Raw genomic sequence first — 19,527 nt, forward strand, 5'->3', positions numbered from 1 at the left:
TAACAAAAATGCCAAATTAAATGCTCAAAAACCTTTCCTCACTGAGTCACTTGAGCCAGACGTACAAAGAACAAATTTAATGACAACATACAAAAAGTTACACAAGGTCAAATAGAGCAGCATGTGATGTTGATGCTTCTGAGGCTTCCTGGTTTATCTAACACCTCTCAAACACTTTGTAGAGATCCGGTAAGTTGGCGATCTGCAGCACCGTGCCGTCCTCACTGATGTGTTTGGGAGGACTGATGAGCGAACGGAAAGCCTTGCAGAGGACATGCTCAACGTTCCATTGCCATGAGTTGAGCTCTGCACTCTAACGTGACAAAAAAATAAAACACACAGATCAATGATGACCTTTAAGCTACATTTGTTGACAACCAGCTCATGTCCCCTAACCTGCTGCTCTCCTGGCTCCGCCTCCAGGATGTATTGCTTCCTTATTGAGTAGAACGCACTGCACTCTTTGCTGAAGTCTCGAAAGCATTCTTTTTCATTGTCCCAGTTTACCTGCAGAGTGCCAAGCAAAAGCCTTAAGCTGCTATCATGAGCATCCATGAGAAGACTTAACTACTAGTCCATCACCTCTGTTGCCAGGCGGAGAATGAACATGGGCAAACCTTCCATGATGGGTGTGTACTTGTCAAGCAACAAAGGTAGTCCTCTTAAATTGCCCTCCTGCAGTGCACAATTGTTGTTACACGACAAGTAAATCCCAAAAACTGTTTGACTAAGTACATGAAGCTCAACCTGGTCAACCTCCATAGAGAAATAGTCCTCCAGCATCTCTGCTTTCTTCGTCAGGAAGTCCACTATATACTGAGCCAAGCCTTCCTTGGGTCCATCCTCCTCAGTCCAGCCACTCTCCTCAGAGTCCAGAGCCAACATGGCCAGCTCATAAATAGGAGCCGGTGTCTAGAATCGTGTAAAGGCCCATTAAAAATAAACCATCGCCACACAGTGGTCACTTGCTACCTACAGATAGTCGGAGTACACCAAAGTTCCCAAAGTCATAGATGAGGATTTGGTAGAAGAGCTCCTGGCTGCAGCAAGGTGAACAATGACAAGTAAATTGATGGTTTGGTAAGTTTTGTGTGAGCGAACGCTTGACCTTAGTGTTGTGGTGTTGAGCAGGTAGAGTTTAGTACGATGCTGGATTAGAGTCCACTGCGGGTTGACGCAGCCCACAAACGAGTGATTCTGTAGCATCTCCTGAAGGCCTGGCGGCACACAGGAGATGGATTATTCCGTTTCTCTTCGCTGACGTGTTATTTAATGACAAAAAGAAACACACTTAGGACAAAACTTAAGTGGTAGGTGTTGATCAACATCATATTAGTCTTACATTGCTACTATGTGGCCCTGAAAAATAAATGGCTTGCAGATTCATTGATTAAAAAAAGAAACGCAAATGAGGCAGGAGTTCACTGGCACTCATTAATACCTTTGTGAGTGTTGTCGTTAATTTCGCCTCTCAGCTCTCTGATGCTGTTTAGTTTGATGACTCGCCTCTTAGGCGTTTCTGCGGCCGTCAGATCCTCCTTGCGTCCCTCTCGGGTCTCCTCCTCCTCCACCTCTTGCTGCTCTTTCCTCAGACGCTTCCTGGTACTTGAGACAAGTTATAGTCATTCATGACTTTGTTGAGCTTCTTGTGAAAATTATTTAGGCCAGTTGGGGGCGGTAGAAAGCCACTAATGTTCAACAAGTAGAAGTGAAGTGTTGAACGCTATCGATCCATTCATTCATTTTCTATAGAGCTTGTCTTCTTTGTTCCTGACACAGACACAAAAGGGAAAGAGTCACCTTTGGACATCCTGCGCTTCATCGCTCCTCTCCTCACTGTTCGACAGCTCTGCCTCCATCTGGTCCAGGGCCTCCAGCATGTCCAAATCATTCGGCTCGACAGTTTTGGACTCAGAATCCACGTCGCTCTGCCCAACAGGTTCGGGCTGGGGAGGGAGCTTTTCCTTTGGTTGGAGGAAGGCGTCCAGCTTCTGAACACGACAATCGGTCCGCACCATCTGATGCGCGTAGACACGCTCGGCAGACTCCGACGCGGTGTTGGAGGACTTGACCTCACCTGCTCCGCACACAGACAGCCCTGGCAGCAATGTCTGCACAAAGATAACGGAAGGCAAGTTTATTCCTCAGCACACTGCCAGCCAAATACAGTAGAATATTTGCCTAACTCATTTTTAGCCGACTGTGTTCTTGATAAAAATCTTTCATCAGGTCATGGTAATCTGCAAAGATTCAATCAAGGCAACTGGAGATTTCTTGGCAAAAACACAATCGCACTCGAGTTGAGCTGCAATCAACTCCAGCTCAGCCCGTGATGCTACAATTTGGTCTTACACGATGTATTATCGCGACAAACTTTTGCCCTGCTCAATAACGCTAACACACCAGTTGTACCTGAGTGAAGTACGTGCGCGAGGAGTTGGAGCCGAGCAGCTTGCTCTCAATGTGCTTCTGAACGCTTTCGATGACACTGTCCTCATGTAAGAAATGCACCTCGTGCTTGGTGGGGTGCACATTCACGTCTACATTCTGAGGAGAGATCTCTAAACTGCAGAGATCAGGTCAGACAAAAGCATTTCACATTAAGTGGATGTAAAAAGTTTGAAATCACTAAAACCTGGCATTTGAACAAGGGTGTGTAGACTTTTTATATCCACTTATTTCACTGTACACTTGAATACTTTGTTATAATACAACTTTTACTATTTAAGCCCATAGATCTGACATTGTAGCAATGATCAGGGTATTACAAGGATTTTCATTTCTAAATGTATAATAGTTAATTAGAATGCTTAAGTCCAGTTAATTAGAATGCCTCAGATATGGTTACCACAATTCTGGTGCAAAATTATTAAACTTCTACAGTTCTCGAAATGTTAATGATATTGGGTATATCAATCATGTTCATTATATATATTTAAAAAAAACTCTGACACATCTTACAGTCGTTTGCAAACTTAAAAACGTGTTGTTACCTGAGATAAAGAAAAGGGTGTGTGTTCTTGGGCAGGTATGCTGCATAAACTGTCTCCACTGCTTTCTTCAGTGCGCTCGACTCCACCAGACGGTCTGCAAGTGTCGTTCAGTCCCAACCATTTCATGAGTGAGCAACACTTCCTGTGTGTTTGGTACTCACGGTTGATGAAGAGGACCATAATGCATTTCTTGACCGAGTAGTTTGCGTTGGAGATGTAGCCTTTCAGTTTGAAGGCCAGCTTCTGGTCCTCGCAGCCAACCTCAATCAGCTCCCTAGGAATGTCACCGATAGTCAGCAAATACCGTTTGAGGTTCCTTCCTCAATTGACTAATACCTGCTGACTGCATTGCCAAAAACTCCTCGAATATTATCCACCACTGAAGCGTTGGGTAAAGTCCTTACATCTGCTAAAGTCTCTCCTTGCTGGACGAGAACAACAACTTGTAGGAAAAATTAATATTATTCACTTCGATTCATTCGTGAGTTATTCTCTCACCTTCTTGACAGAGAAGCTTTTCCCGGAATTGTGTATGGCATACCTACAAAAACAAAACAAATCCCCAAACATTGACGACAGAAAAAGTGCTATCAGAAGTAACTCTGATGTGAAGAACAGCACCTGCTCACCACCTCTACAATCCTGGAGTACTCATCGCTAGGGCTTTTCAAAGCTTTCCTCCTGGTGGACACGTTGTAGAAGAGATCTTCCGCCTGTGCACAGAAAGAACAAAAGAGCGCATTTATTCGAAGTGGGCACAAAGTTAGGCAGACCTGCTTGATGTAATAAGACTAAAATGACCTCCATCAAAAATTCTGCACTTGACTGTATTGAGGTAGGTATAGTATTGAGGTAACTTATTAACTTTATCTATCTATCTATCTATCTATCTATCTATCTATCTATCTATCTATCTATCTATCTATCTATCTATCTATCTATTTGGCAGCGTGGGGTTTGGAATTGATTGTTGTTCTTTTTGTTATATATTATAATATGTTGTAAAAAAAATAATAATAATCAGCAAAAATTGGAAGATTTTAAAAGAAATGTCAAGCAACCTGTCCCAGGCACCTCTGGCCCAAAATCACCCCTATAGAAAATGCTTGAATGGACTAGTAGCTTTCAACTTACAAGTATTTGTGTTCCCTGGTTTCCAGCGCAGGGTTTCGGAGGGCCTTTTAGTTTACCATCACTGTAAGTGCCTCTGCAAAGTACAAGAAGGGGGAGCAATGTCATCCATCTCCCTCATTGTGAGACCTATTTGACATGTGGCCATACCGATAGGCGCATTTGGCATCAGCTGTCTTTGACGTTATGGTTACATGAGCAACGTGGCTTATACTGGCCAGAGCCTGCAAACAGATACCAGCAAGATGTGTGTAGTTTTTGGATATTATTCTGTGTCAACACTCACCTCTCCTCTGAAACCATAAGTCGCAATGGCAGAGAGATCCTCGAATGTTTGCAGCTTGCTTGTGGTAAAACGCTCGCAAACTATTTCCATGTCTTCTTTCTGTATCACAAATAAAGACGTCTTGGACATAAATCATGTCAATTTTAATTTCACTCTGTACTGCACAAATTTAGTCATTTTGTTCATGCAAGGCGAACTGATGCACATGGTAACTGTGAGTAAGGGCATTTGTTTGAATTACTGGAGGGTCCTCAGTTTACGATGGTATGTGAACGTTACAAAATCTATACTAAGCACAGTGAATAACTGAGTATGAAATTATCTATGATAGCCTTGTCCTTTTCTTGTCTTGAATCAATTGAAATGGGGAAAATGTGGCATTTTAAATAATAATAATATTATTACTATTAATAATAATATCATCACTAATTTAAAGCAAACAATAAGAACGTTTTTTAAATGTGAAAGTTCCATGAAAATAATGACCTCCATCGCATGGGCGACCCTGCATGTAGCCTACCCGAATACCGGTGCCGTTGTCCAGAATCTGCAGCAGCTTCAGTCCGCCGTCTTTAACCGTCACCTGGATGTTAGTGGCCTTGGCGTCCAGACTGTAACATTTAAACACCTAAAACACACTTATTTCGAGGGACGCAAACTTTTACTGCTGGCTCTGGGTGTGTGTGACTTACCAGTTTTCAATCATTTCTTTAACAGCGTTAGCGGGACGCTGTATAACCTCTCCCGCGGCTATCCGGTTGACAACCGTCTCGTCGAGCCTCCGGATGACACCCGCCATCGTTGACAGTATTCTACCACTTCAATTAATGTGCTGATCGGCTAAACCTCTGTGGCCATGCTGTTTACATCTGTTTGTTTACAAGTCGCTATTCTAACAGCAAGGCGGAACTTGCGTTGCAAGAGATAATATACACGAAGATGGCTCACTCTCAGCTGCTATAATTTCACTGTCTTGGTTTCTTTTGTTGCGATATTACTACTTTGTTTATATAATCAAAGTATTTAAAATAACAAAGGTTAATTTACACAAATTTGGCTGATGGATGTTTTGGTATTTTGCTATAGTACTATTGTAGTGCATCTGGGATTGTACTCACGATCTTTGAGGACAGCAGCGCGCGAGGAAAATAGGGCGGGGTCTTACGTCGCACAAGAAAGATGTCATCACGTTATTTTTCTTCTTCGTCACAAATCTATTGTAGCTTTAATCGTGGATATTATACATATTGCCACCCAGAGTTTGACGTGTGGACATATACTCCGTACAGCATGTGTGTAATCCAGAAGCTGCGCCTGGTATTTAGATATTCTTCTGTAAGGTAATATAAAATGTGCTCTTTCTTATTACTGCTACAAAAAAATGACATTGGTGAACTTAGTCATCAAGCAGGATGACCTCATCAAAATGAAACGCTGTGAGGAGGCTCCCCTGGGAGAGGCGCTGTTGAGTAATTCAATCAGGCGGAGATTTGGGGATTTTGTGCAGCCTGATTGTAAAGTAATCATTTCATCGTGTCATCACATAGATAATGCAAAATTAACCTCAAAAGTGGCAGTTTAGTTTTTATTTTTAAAAAAACATTTAGATAAATACTCTGCCGATTTTAGCCACATTTACATACTTTATGAACACCATATAACAGCGGTGTCAAACTTTTTCGCGGGCCGCATTGTAGTCGTAGTTTTTTTCGGAGGGCCATTATGACTGTCAACCCAAATAAATATATGAGCACCTCATATTATAAACAGTATAAGCTACAAAACAAACTGACAAATAACTCGTTTTCAAATCAGACTAGTAAAAACTGGTCAAATTGTTGAAAAAAGGATATCTTTTAAAGTGAATACAATTTGCAATTCGAGTAATGACACACGAATTTGATGCACAATTTTTCTTCGCGGGCCACATAAAATGATGTGGCGGGCCGCATCTGGTCCCCGGGCCTTGAGTTTGACACCCGTGCCATGTAGCAACGATGGCTTGAATGGAAAATTGTATACAGCGGATGGGTTGCCCTTAGAGATTTTTATTTCATTACTCTTCAGTAAATCATGTCAGTTCTGCAGCTCTGTTACCTGTTACCTATAGGTCTCATTAACATTCTACCTCAAGTGCATTTTTCATTTATGACCTTACTTTCCAGGTCGGCGTCTACATAAGTGCTGTTTAATTGCTTGATTTCATAGAAACAGTAGAAGCATTCCAGGGGAGCACCAACTTGGCAAAGGCCACTTCTTCCCGCAGCTTGTTGCGCTGCTTTTTGAGCCTTAGTTTCAGTACAGTCAATAATAAAGAGCCTTTGGCAGATGCACGGCATAACCAGAAATGTCACTGAAAGTATGAAAGGAACTATTTTGAACTGTAACTCATTAATGTCTTTCAATTGTTATGCTTGCAGATAAATATGGGCCACAAGCGTTTGCTCACCTTTGACCTGAATGAGGACAAACGCTATAGGTAATGTATGAATGATATCTTTACATCAAATGTGTATTGGAAGGAAATGATGTGCATCCTGTGAATGTCTTTGACGTAGTCCAGGAAAGAACTCTCCGGAAATGTTTGCATCCACAGGATGTGTCTCTGCAAACAGTACAAACGAACATAATCAAGAAAAAATGAAGGAAGACATCACGGCTAAATATAATGCTATGGACTGTTTATGATATCAGGCAGCCATTATGACGTAAAGGTGAATCACTCAGCATTTTTTCATCAAGTTTTCATTTACATTTGAATAGGATCAAATAAATGTTAATAGAGGTCACGGGTGGTTCAATAAAGCCCCTCCCCTTTTGTTCATTTTAAACACTGTTGCAGCTATCTCACACCCCCTTTTTTTTCTTTTCTTTTCTTTGTAACTAGAATGCTTGAGCTCAGAGTACAATAGCCACACCTACCATGGGTCGCTACTTGTGGTGACAAGCATTTCAAAGTATGCAAGTTCATATGATTGCGAGCTAGAGAACAGAAAGTCAAACTTGAAATGTTTTGGGGTTAGTGTCGAAAAGGCTGAGAGGATCACAGAATGAACTGTTTACTGATTTGGCACATCAGAGATTAAAAGGCAGGTAAGACATATAGCTAACTTGGAATCATTCCACACCTTCATGCTACTGTGACTGATACATGGTTGACATACATTCCACACTAACGATAGTGTGTGATCTGGTTTTGCAAATCTTTTTTGTTTTTAATCTCTTCCAGTAAGTGAGAGGAGTTTATCTCACCTCCAAGTTCATTACTTGAGAGTAAAATGGATTATATCTTAGAAACATCAGATATTGTGGAAATGCAATAGTGTGTGGAATTTTTTATGGCCTCTCCAAATGACACATTGTGAAACCGTTTTTTCTTTCGATGAAGATGCTAGTCAAACTTCAAGATATCTGGCTTTTCAGTGTTTGGCTGTAATGCAAAGTTCACACTTCATTATATATATGTAAAGCTTCAGGTTCCCCATCAAGGAAAAACATGAAAACTTGCATGTCTTTGTTTAATTTCATAGAATGATTTTTAAGTAGTTGTGAAATCCCATCAGATCAAGTTGCAACGTGTTTGCCTTTTAGATCCTCGACTGAGACAGTCCTTTTTCCCCCCTCATGATTTCACATGTGACAAATGTTGAGCCATGGCAAAAGGCTGTGAGTCACTGAAACCTTTTAAAATTGTATTTAGTTTTGTTGTTGTGACTTTTCCAGCAATGTTCGGTTTGTAGTTTACAGTGGTATCATGAGCAGTGTTTACGTTTTGGCTCGCAATGTTGTAATGGTGGCATGTCTGTCTCACATTTTATGGTTTAAACTCACCTCCGGCCTTCCTGTGTATAAGTTTGCATGTTGTCCACGTGTTTGCACGAATATTTTGCGTGTACTTTGGCTTCCTCCCACAAAATGATTGTTTGTCTATAGGTGCATAGCAAGTGATTGGCAATCAGTGCACGATATACCACCACGGATTTTGACTCCATCTCATCCTTGTTCTTTTTGTGATGTAGAAAATGAATGGATCATTGTGTGACTTCCACTTACTTGGTCTCTCTATTTGTGTATAACCTCATCTCCAGGAGAACGGTGCTGTTGCACAAAAGGCTTCACCCAGTAATGAATCTCACAGCTGCATGTGCTTCCTTCTCTCTTTTGTTTTCCAATGTCACATTTCCTACTGTAGCTTTAAAAAACACCAGAAATAGACTTTCAGTACTTACAATACTTTACGTACAATAACAGTAGGAGATCCCCTGACTAACGATGAACAGAATATTTTCATCATGCTAGCCTTAAAATAAAAACAAGCTTGAACCGACTTGTTTATCATCTTGTGATGGTTGATATTTTCATTTCACTGCCATTTATAAGTGTCTTTAATGCAAAAAAAAAGCATTATTATTGTTATTTATAGTATTATCCATCCATTTTCTACAGCATTTGTCCTCATGAGGGTCAAAGGTGAGCTGGATGTTCTAGGTTAGTGTTTGATGCTTCATAACCAAAGCTATCAGCTACACAGTCATTGACTAAATACCGAATGTATGTTTTGCTCTGAGCCACAGCGTTCCCAAGGGTCCAATAGTGCACGGTGTGCCATAGCAACTATCTATGAACAGTTTGAACATTTTTTGGGTGGTATTAGAAAGGAACAATAAGGGATTGTTTCCACCTCACCACTTTGGCAGATAGCATGCATCACTTGCTTTACTTTTGTTATATCATAGTCCATCACAAGGCATGGCTATTTTCGCTCTCACCCAATATCAAAACATTTGGTCTTTCCCTCTCGCTCCTTCTATGGTTCAAACAAAACATGCAGACATGGTGCTTAACTCCTTGGATTCCAAATTCCTAGATGTTTAATCAGAGAAGATGCATCATCCTTGGTCATTGGCCATTGTAGTACGTAATTGTTTATGTTGCATGAAAAGTAAACAAAGATTCAAAGTTGACAGAGCACTTAAACACTGTGAGCTATTCCTGTGTGATGTTTATAGAAATACATCTTCACAGATAGTTTAAGAGCATTGCCTTTTATTTGTAATGTACACCATCGCGCACATGCATAATTTAATGACGCTGCTTTTTTTCAGGCTCCTGAAAGGTTGACATGTTTTATCTGAAGCGAACGTTAGAGGCGTTGTGTTCTCTCACTGTATGATTTATTTTAAAGTTGTGAACGTGCACTGCATGCTAATTTGAAAAGTGCTGCATTGCCTTCCAGTTTGTGAGTTTGATCCTCCCACTCGTGTTAATTAATTGCTTTTGTTTGTACGAAGGCATGCATTTGTGTACGCGAAAGCTACCATGGTAATGGCCTCTTCTCTCAGTGTGGTTGAAATTCGGTTTCTGAGGGAGGAAAAAAAAACACATTGTTTGGATTTTGCCTCCCAAGCAGCATGAATACAGTAAGTGTGGCTTCTTTATGCAAACGGGAAGGAATGAAATGCGTACAACCTTTTGTGTTCATTTCCTTGAAGAGCATGACTACAAATGTTCTTTCATTTTATTTATTTTTGCAAAACTTTATTGTAAGTAGCCACAAAAAAATAGTCAGATTTCCTCCTCATCTGGGTTGAAAGAGAGACCATGATTATAACCAATAAATACAGTATATAAAATGTATTGATTGTTTTACCGATTAATCGAAGAATCTGATTTTTAAAACTTGTTCTAATTTCCATCCTTTATTAAAAAAACAAGATATTACAGTAATCTCTCGTTTATCGCGGATAATTGGTTCCAAAAACCACCACTAAGTGAAATCCGCTAAGTACGGTCACCAACAAGAAGTACTGGGCAGGCTAACGAGTTAGCGGAAAGATGCTAATTCGCGATCGTGCGAACACGCGAAAACGGACTTCTAAAGGAATGTAAACGAACATTTGGAGAAATACTACATTGTCCTAAAGGTTAGACACGTTTCCTCAATTTAGAAGTTTTATTTTGAATTTTAAATGTTTTTTTAATTTAGAAAAAAAATCTGCGATGTAGTGAAGCCGCGATAAACGAAACGCGAAGTAGCAAGGGATCTTTGTATTTCAAATTGACAGTGCAGAAAACAAACAGATTATGGTTCAGCTATTGGTTTGGTAAACAGGTTAAAATGTTTTTCGGTTTTTCTGTTTCTTGCCATTTTCAATGCCCATATCGACGCCGATCCTTCTATCCATTGACTGACTTGTATTTTCTGAGAAGGTTCAAGTAGCTTCCTAAAACCACAAAGAGGAAAGTAAGAAGGGAGGGTGACAGTAGACTGAGAGAGAGGGAGAGAGAGAGAGAGAGAGAGAGAAGAGGGAGGGATAGAGAGGGGGCGGCGCTCGGTTGACCCCCCTGCACTTCTCACTGTTAGCTCACTTGTCGTCTACATGCCTACAGCGTGACAATAAACTGGTTTAACTAGGCGACGAGCAAAAAAAAAAAAAAAAAAAAGACGATGTGTCAGAACACTTTCGGCAGGTTCCTCTTTTCTTAGGGGCGCGACTGGCAAGGCAGCGACCGGAAGCACGGCAAAATGGCCCGTTTCGAGTTCAAAGGACGAGAACCGTGACGATGATTTGACGTTAGTTTGCTCAGTAAGTTTACCGATTAACGTTGAACGTACTTGTTTTGTTTATGTGTGTATGTGGTGGTGAGTTATGTGTGTTGTGACGTTATGGAGTCTAACATATGGCCCAAAACATTTTCGCCAACGTTTTTACCTGTTAGTCGTCATAACAGATGGGTGACAGAAACATAACTTTTAAACATGGAGCCTTGCGAGCGCCGTTCGCTCGCCTATTTGTACCGTATTCGTCCGTCTGGCTGTCGGTTTTTATGTTTTTCACTGGTCTTTTTGGGGGGTGGCTCGCGGCTAAAGAGAGTTTTTTTGGTAAATTCGCGAATGGAGTCTCGTGTTTTGGGCCAGAGGGAGGAGCCGCACCCATAACTATCCCGGACTGGAATTTCATCTCTTCTCATTCATTTGACTTAAAGCGCCAATTGTAGGAAAACAGGGTGAAGAAACTTACATAAGTTTACAAAGTTACATATTATTCCTCTTTCTAATTTGAATATATGTTGTTGTCTATAACAGTGTTGGAACAAATGCCGTATTACTATTTTTGGAAAACGATAAGGGTTAAGTGTACTACTTTCAGTATTATCTGTAATATTTGGAATCAATGTGATTACACATTGCACATTTGTTGTGATATCTGATGTAAATACTAACATTGAATGTCACTCACAATTGTTCTTAAAATCATGTTGGTGTCAAAATGGCCTCTGTAGAAGGTTAAAAAAGCCTTTACTAGTGCATATTTTTTTTATTTAGATCTGTATTTTAATGTTAGTGTTGTTTTTTACCTTACAGTTTGTGTTCCACATGTGAGGCATTTAAATGATTGTGCTTTCTTTTGCCCTCACCATCTCCTCAGCCAGCAGTATGGCACGTCGCTCTCAATGTTCTTCTGCCGGGGATAATCCCCTGCACCCCAACTACCTTCCTCCTCACTATCGGGAAGAGTATCGTCTGGCAATTGATGCACTGATTGAGGAAAATGTGGATGGATATTATGAGTTCCTCCAAAAGGCAGATGTGGTGGATTTCCTGGCTCCACCCGAGATCCAATATATTCAGAGTTCAGCACGCCTTCCTCAGCAGGCCACCTACCAGGAGCAAACCTTTCTCGAGAGTGGAGGAGACAGCTCCTCGGATACATACTGGCCAATACACTCGGACCTGGATGCCCCTGGCCTGGATCTTGGCTGGCCTCAGCTGCATCTTTTTGGTGGACCCACGGAGGTCACCACTCTGGTTAACCCTCCTGAGCCTGGCATGCCAAGTATCAAGGAGCAGGCCCGGCGACTTATCAAGAATGCTCAGCAGGTTGTTCTTTGTTTTGTTTTTTATGGCAGCAGACTACTGTACATGAATGACCCTCACAGTGTTGTCATATGTGTTTTTGCTTCCACAGGTTATTGCCATAGTGATGGACATGTTTACTGATGTTGACATATTTGCCGACATTTTAAATGCAGCCATGAGAAACGTCGCCGTCTATATTCTTTTAGATGAGCAGAACGTGCATTATTTCATAAACATGGTGTCCAACTGCAGAGTAAATCTACAGAGTATCCAAGTAAGTCATTTAAAGCCATACAATATACATTATTATTACTTTGGAAACAAAAGAAACTACAGGGTCCGGCAAAATGATCGGAGACATTTGTAGGTATAATGAAATGGAAATAAATTAAAGAAACAAAAAATGTTTGTTTTTTTTCTTTCCGGAAAGTACATATAATGCCGTTTTGTTTCATTTCATTTCATTCTCGTTTCGTTTTCGAATAATGTCATTTTGGTCTTACCGCTGCCACATTTTCTGGAGTTCTGGCGGTGTGAGGTCGGTTGGTTGATTTTCGTTTCAATGCTGATCCACTGGTTCTGAAGTTAGTAACCCATAACAAGATCGTGTTTCGAGCAGGTCATGTCTACCAAGTCCGAAGCGCAAACGGAACGCTCGTTGTGTGTTACAGATTCGTTCTTGATAAACGTTTCCACAATGAAAGCGCGATGCTCACCGGTCAAATTCATGTTAGCAACTGTAATGAAACAAAATAACATTATTCGAAAATGAAATGAAACAAAACAAAATGGCATTAAAAGTGTGTACTTTTCGAAAAAAATAAAATGTTGTTTCTTTAATTGATTTGCATTCTATTAAACCTACAAATATGTCAGATCATTTTGCCCGACCCTGTATAATTGAGTTATTAGCAGCAATTGCCGTTTGTTATCTGAAGTATAAGAAGAACTACAAATCATGTTCACACAGATTAAAAAAATGAGCAGGTTTGGGCATGGACCTCGCCTTCAACATTGTAGCCTAATTGTGTGAGAGAAAGGAGCATAATTAGCGTTGTAAACATCCTACAACAATAGCAAAGCAGGAAGAAGTTGTTGAAATAACTCACTGAGCTATAGTTATGTGTGGCGAGTGTTACAAGTGTATCATGCAATCATTTTCCCCCGGTTACTTTTTTTTTTTTTTTAACAAAATCATTGTGATTAGGGTTAGGTGATGTTGCACTCACCAACCTTTTTTTTTTTTCTTTTTAAACTGATTTGGTTGCTTGTTTGGTAATTTCAGACTTAAAAAGTCTACACACCACTGTTCAAATCTTTTTTGTTTTATAGGAAATGAAAACAAGATTAATCATTTCAAAACATTTTTCACCATTAATGTGATCTATAAACTATACATTTTTCTTTAAAGCTTTTGAAGAGTGTAAATATCATTTACTAGCAACTAAGACATGGCTGCACAAGTGTGCGTAAACATCTTCGCAGTAACTGTGTTCCAAATTCATCACTCACATTCAAACTAATTTGAATGAAAGTCAGAACATATCTGCCACCATTTTTAACATCTCTGATGTTCAGTTCAGATGTTCTACTTATTTTTAGTCACATCTTACGAGCCATGCTCCAAAATGCATGCAGGCAAATGTGTTATCATCCGATGACAGCAAGGTTGAACTTTTCAGCCAGAATCCCAAAAGGTATGAAAGGCGCAAATTAGGGCTGGACAATATATCAAAAGAATAGTGATATTGTGATATCGGCCCATGCAGTGTTTCTTATGGAATTGTAGGTTTTGAATCTGAATTTTATCAGTCTGATGCACGCTTAAATATGCATCACCATCTGGGTAATTTCGATTAATTAGCCAAGTATACATTAAGATTTTTCTGCATGAAAAAAAATGTAATGACATCATTATATAAATGTTATTTCTTTAGGACCATGTTAAATATTACAGTAATATCAATATTGCAATATTCAATCACCATATTGTATATTGCATGGTTTTGCGATATTGTGCAGCCCAAGCCCCATTCTGGTTTAATCTGAATACAAACACTACAATATTTCTTTTGCAGTTTCTACGTGTAAGAACTGTATCTGGCATCACTTATCACTGCCGCTCAGGGAAATCCTTCAAAGGTCAGATGATGGATCGCTTCTTGTTGACAGACTGCAGGGCCGTACTGAGTGGCAACTACAGGTAACATTCCTACCTACCCTACTTGATACAATTGAAAAATGAGGTGCGATGAAATGTGTTGACTCATCACTTAGCATGTGTTTGTCCAAATGAACTTGGAAGACTGAACATTTATTAATATAGTATTTATTTTGCTTCTGCACAGCTTCATGTGGTCTTTTGAGAAACTACATCGCTGTATGGCACATCTTTTCCTTGGACAGCTTGTATCGACTTTTGATGAAGAGTTTCGGATCCTCTTTGCTCAGTCACAACCATTATTGATTGATGGGCCTGCTGCCATGGAAGACATTGGCCTTTTACAAAAAAGGCAATACCCAAGTAAAATAACTTCACTCGTGTACAGAGAGCCCAGAAAGTTTCTACCAATGGACATGCCTCATGCAGATGATTGGACTAAACCATCATATGATGAACAAATGGAAAGTGACTGGAGAATGTCACACTTGAAAAGAAATGACTCTTTCCATGGTCCTGTTGATATGTACAGTCAGCAAGGGCACTCCAAGTTTCCAATGATGGAAAACCCTGCTTTGAAACGCAACATTTATGCTGAAGGTGTTACCGGCAGGTACAATTACCCATTCCCGACTCAACCCGCAGCAGACCTTGAGGCCCGGGGAAGGCTGTTTCACAGGGGGCAGCAGAAAATTGTGGGCCAAAACTATCATGCTGCAGATCAGTATTCTGAACCAGGCTTACCACAAGAGATGGAGCCATTTGATAACTTTGACCCTGTGCTTAACTATTTATCATCCACCAGGAATGTGGACTTTGAGCAGGTCTCGGAGAAATTACAACCCCCTGCAGATTTGGCTTCAAGTTTATCTCAGCCTACGTCGGATGATAAACAGTTTTTACAGGAGCCCAACGCTGACCGGAAAGACCCCATGGTAAAGCGGGGTTTAAGGAACTGGAGAATTAACTCCTTCCTTAGTGCACATGATATTCCAGGGGATGAAGGCCTGCCATCGATGCTGCCTCAGGCAACAGATCCTTTCGAGGAGCCATCCGTCACGGTTCAGCCAACAGAGTTATCCATTCCTAAAATCCCAAATGTCCGAGAGTTTAAAATTCCTGTCGTACCGAGAGTAAGTCAGTTGCCATGTTATGCCAAAACTTTTGCATTGGAACCAGAGCAGTCAAATAAATTGCCAGAAGAAAGTACCGCTGGGCCAGCTGACACCAAAACAACACCAACACCCTCCGAATCATCATCAACAACTGAAGGGGAGAAACTAGAAGAGGCTGAACAAAAGGAACCGACCGCTTTTCGGAAGGAAGAGTCCTTTAGGAGAAAATATAATCCAGCAATGCCAAGAAGCTCAAGATTAAGATCATCTCTGATATTTAACTCTTTAGAGCAACATACAGCAGGACAACAAGATGACGAGAGTGACAAAAATGAGGGCGATCAGACAAAACTACCATTTGCAAGAAGGTCAGCCGCAAGAGAAGCTTTCGGATGGACTCGTTACCTAAAGTCGTTCGATAGCTCTGCCCCGGAAGCATCCAAGCAAGAGGGAAATGATAAACCACAGGATAAAGATTCATCAAAGGAAGATTTAAAGAGTTCCTCAGAAAATCTCGAGGTACAACATCCAGATATTGAACAAGCAAAGGTTTCTCCATCACCATCCAGATTGAAGCGGTCTGAATCTGATATGTTAAAACGTGATCAAGCACCCAAGTCTTCGGTGGACAAGATGTCATCTGTCGATATGAGTGATCCTGATAAGAGATTCGTGTTTTTCAAAGAGCTGGCAGCAAAACGCAAAGCTGCTAAGGCTGCAGAAGCTGACAAGAAAGGCACGAAGACTGAAATGAAAACACCAACTGATCCTGACAGTGCTGGCCCAAATGATGGAAGGAAAGATGATAAGACTTCCCAACTGTCAATGTCACCAAGTGTTACGTCAACAGATTTAAGTAAAGCAAAATCTACAGAGCCACCTGTTGATGTCAGTCACCAGGCAAAGAAGCAAGAGGCCCAGGTCAGTAATCTAACCGTTGTCTCCCAAAGCTCAAAACGTGAACAACCAACTGATTTAAAAAAGGTAGAATTGGGGAACACCCAAACGGCAGCATCTTTATCTGTTTCTGCAGAAACAGAGACTCATCAGTGTGAATCAGAAGATCCAGAGCTTCACAAAGCTTCCTTGAGTGAGTGTAGCTCTGGTCACCAATCCATGATAACAAAAGAAACACATGCTAATCTTCCATCGCTTAAGCGTAGCACCGATAAAAGCTTATCACCGGTTCTTACTCCCACCACGGGGGATTCAGCATCATCTTCTGCATCTAACATCCAAAATCGAGACTCATCACAGGTCAAGAGCAATGTGGTTTCTCTTACTCTGGCACCACAATCTAGCAAAGTAGCGCAGCCAGATGCGAAAAACTCTAACTCTGAAAACACTGCTTTCATTCGTGGCCATCAAAGCACATCCAGTCCTCATGACTCTAACATAGACTCACCTAGTATGCAGTCCTTAACTGACAAAATACACCTGGAAAAATCTGTCAGTGCCTCCCCTCCTCGTCCCACCCAGTCTACTGAGGAAGCCATTTTGAAGAAGAAACAGGCAGTGGCTGCTCAGGACCAAAACGTTTCTGTAGATGAGTCTGGGGTGTCACCCATTGGTGCCCTCTCATCTCCCAGACAAGACAAAGGGGACGTCCCACTGGAATCCAATATATTTGGCTTTCATATTCATTCTAAATCTGACCGAAAAGAAGACTCATCTCAAGAGCAATTAAGGCAAACAACTTCCCCGACTGACGCTAACCTGGGACGATTGTCAACTCCTGATGTTCCAGATTCATGTCCATCTGTGTTGGTTCAGTCTGTTTCGCCTACTCACGCCGAAAGTACAATGACAACATTACATGGATCTCCAGACACCAACTTTTTAACCAATGGGAATCCAAACGACAGAAAGAAAATAACAATGCACCCTACCTCAGTTGACACATCTGTTACGACGGTGCCAGCACCTCTTGATAGCATTAGCATGGACTATCAAAATGATGTCAGCAAAGATTTGAAATCGCCTACAGTTTTTGAAAATAAAATGGAGGACAGTGAAAGAATAAATGAACCAACAGGGCAAAATAAATGTTCAGGAACGACAGCAGAGGATGGGGTACCATCACAGCTATCCAAGCAGCCAAAGTCAAGCCAGTCTCGTTATCACTCATCAACTGCTGGCGTGCTCTCGAGCAGCAACCTCCGAGATGATACCAAGCTGCTGCTCGAACAAATTTCGGCAAATAGCCAAAACAGGAATGAGTCTACAAAGGAGTCACCCGTCACTGATGATGAGAAAGAAGATGAAGCTGACAAAAATGCCAAGAGGGAAAAAGAAAGAGAGATCGGGTCACTAAGCAGCGACATGCCAAATTCGTCTCAGGATCGTGACAAGCTGCTGGAGAGGCTTCAAAATATGAGGAAGGAGAGGAAAGTTTACAGTCGCTTTGATGTAAGCTGAATTATTCTTCAAATATTTTTCACACATTAATATTTGTGCTCACCTCTATAACAAAAAACTTTTTTTCCCCCCCTCTCCCTTTTAGATGACTTCTTAACTGGGATCCAGAGAGAAAGCCGCGAGAAAAGATTAGAGACTGAAGTACAGCAGGAAGCTGACAAAGACGTTTTACATGATCAGTAAAGACCAATAGGGTAGGGGTTCTATTTGTCAATCACTATCACTTAAGTCAGTGTGGCGTGCGTTTACTGACGGTGGACAGCGCACATGGAGTATGTGATAAACGGTTTTAAAGACATGGATGGGTAAAGTGCAATTTGTTACAAGTGACTATTTGAGGAGCCTTGGCTTTTTATTACATTACTCTCCACAGTACTTTGTCCAGAATGAACTTGTTTAGAATCATGATCATAAGAGCCTGCCCTGGTTTTATAACATGGGGGTGTTCAAAAATATACTATGATGATAAAGACAACATAGTTTCTTACCAATTAGCTGGATGAACTCTAAACTTTCTACAGTAAATAGAAATCAATTCGATCCAGTCAGACACTTATTCGTAGTGCAGAAACAGAACTTGTTGGAAAGTATCTTCTGCCATCTAGCGGGTTTTCTTGTAACTACAGGCCCCCACGTCAACATCGTTGCTCTCATAACTAAGGGCAAATGGAAATGTTACCGCATTTGGTGACTTGTTGGAAGTGTGATAGAATGACATTATTGCCTCATTTACATATTTCAGCAGCAGTCATGGTATTCTGCTCATGTACGTTTCTTTTAAACTTGTTTTTCTCCGGAATACACAAGTAGGCATTTGTAAAAGTAAGAAAGACTTAGCCACCTGCTTGCTGGTTTAGAATTAGAATTTACAATGCCAATACTGTATAGTTATCTTAATGCTATTTAGAAAAGATATTTAGTCCAATAATAATAATCACGCGTTAGAAACATGAGGACCGTAAGTGTGATAGAAGCAATCACATCTTAAACCTGATTTATCTTAGATAAACTTTTAAGAATCGTCTCTTAGTTTTGTTGTTTTAACTGACTATAATGTGGCAATGAAGGTATTCATTAATAAATAAGCTCCACTTTTTAAGAAAGCAATTTGCATAAAAAAAACTCCAGACTCTGTTCAGTGTCAAATTATTGTAATGCCAACTTTTTGTGTGTGTGTGTTATAATGTCTGAACAGCTTTGTCACATTATTGGTGTATTTTTGCAGCGTTTGAGTTATCTATATTACTGTCGTAGCAATAAGAAAACATGTTCCTTAAAGGACCTCAAAGCCTGACCATGTACAATGTTCATGTGGAGGTAAATGACAAACTTGTTTTATATTTTGTGATTGAAGAAACTCAGCTTTTGTGCCTTTGTATTCTTCTGAAATTGTGCCTTACCTATAAAACCTGTCAAATGAAACAAACTAACAAAATAGAATGATTTTAAAGATACTTTTAATGGATGTCTGGTCTTCTAGACAAAATGGAGAAAATAAATTGCTTTTAAAATGCCAATATTGGATCTCAGTTTTAACTCCGATGGTATATATACACACATAC

At 40.5% G+C, this 19,527-nt stretch overlaps 2 protein-coding genes across 5 annotated transcripts; one reads left to right on the top strand and one right to left on the bottom strand.

Moving 5' to 3' along the window:
* Positions 1 to 62: 62 nt before the first annotated feature.
* mlh1 (mutL homolog 1, colon cancer, nonpolyposis type 2 (E. coli)) lies at positions 63 to 5,545 on the bottom strand. Its single transcript, XM_088385065.1, has 19 exons — positions 5,103 to 5,545; positions 4,931 to 5,021; positions 4,411 to 4,509; positions 4,275 to 4,348; positions 4,128 to 4,200; positions 3,615 to 3,706; positions 3,492 to 3,534; positions 3,330 to 3,418; positions 3,155 to 3,267; positions 2,994 to 3,087; positions 2,413 to 2,566; positions 1,801 to 2,111; positions 1,442 to 1,605; positions 1,109 to 1,217; positions 977 to 1,040; positions 748 to 912; positions 583 to 675; positions 397 to 507; positions 63 to 313 (listed from the first exon to the last, which is right to left on the bottom strand). The coding sequence occupies exons 1-19, from the start codon at positions 5,207 to 5,209 to the stop codon at positions 158 to 160; spliced, it is 2,202 nt and encodes a 733-aa protein (XP_088241191.1). The 5' UTR covers positions 5,210 to 5,545; the 3' UTR covers positions 63 to 157.
* Positions 5,546 to 7,327: 1,782 nt separating this feature from the next.
* On the top strand, positions 7,328 to 19,482 carry sack1ha (scaffolding CK1 anchoring protein Ha). 4 transcript variants are annotated; one of them, XM_088385049.1, is made up of 6 exons: positions 7,328 to 7,503; positions 11,841 to 12,292; positions 12,381 to 12,545; positions 14,350 to 14,474; positions 14,620 to 17,956; positions 18,051 to 19,482. In XM_088385049.1, exons 2-6 carry the CDS (start codon positions 11,849 to 11,851, stop codon positions 18,060 to 18,062), a joined length of 4,083 nt encoding a protein of 1,360 aa, XP_088241175.1. In that variant the 5' UTR covers positions 7,328 to 7,503; positions 11,841 to 11,848; the 3' UTR covers positions 18,063 to 19,482. The 4 variants fall into 4 exon arrangements, with proteins under 4 accessions (XP_088241175.1, XP_088241176.1, XP_088241174.1 ...); XM_088385050.1 differs by having other exon boundaries at positions 11,845 to 12,292; XM_088385048.1 differs by lacking the exon at positions 7,328 to 7,503 and adding an exon at positions 10,744 to 10,997.
* Positions 19,483 to 19,527: the final 45 nt, after the last annotated feature.

Source organism: Syngnathus floridae, chromosome 9 (assembly GCF_059516105.1).
Source record: "Syngnathus floridae isolate MCC-2025c chromosome 9, RoL_Sflo_1.0, whole genome shotgun sequence".
NCBI lineage: Eukaryota > Metazoa > Chordata > Actinopteri > Syngnathiformes > Syngnathidae > Syngnathus > Syngnathus floridae.

Coding starts and splice junctions, on each gene's coding strand:
- mlh1 (XM_088385065.1), bottom strand. CDS start 5,209: ATGGCGGGTGTCATCCGGAGGCTCGACGAGACGGTTGTCAACCGGATA. Junction 1,218..1,441: donor TAACGACAACACTCACAAAG/GTATTAATGAGT, acceptor GTGTGCCGCCAG/GCCTTCAGGAGATGCTACAG. Junction 314..396: donor CGGAGCCAGGAGAGCAGCAG/GTTAGGGGACAT, acceptor TTGTCACGTTAG/AGTGCAGAGCTCAACTCATG.
- sack1ha (XM_088385049.1), top strand. CDS start 11,849: ATGGCACGTCGCTCTCAATGTTCTTCTGCCGGGGATAATCCCCTGCAC. Junction 12,293..12,380: donor TTATCAAGAATGCTCAGCAG/GTTGTTCTTTGT, acceptor TTGCTTCCACAG/GTTATTGCCATAGTGATGGA. Junction 12,546..14,349: donor TAAATCTACAGAGTATCCAA/GTAAGTCATTTA, acceptor TTTCTTTTGCAG/TTTCTACGTGTAAGAACTGT.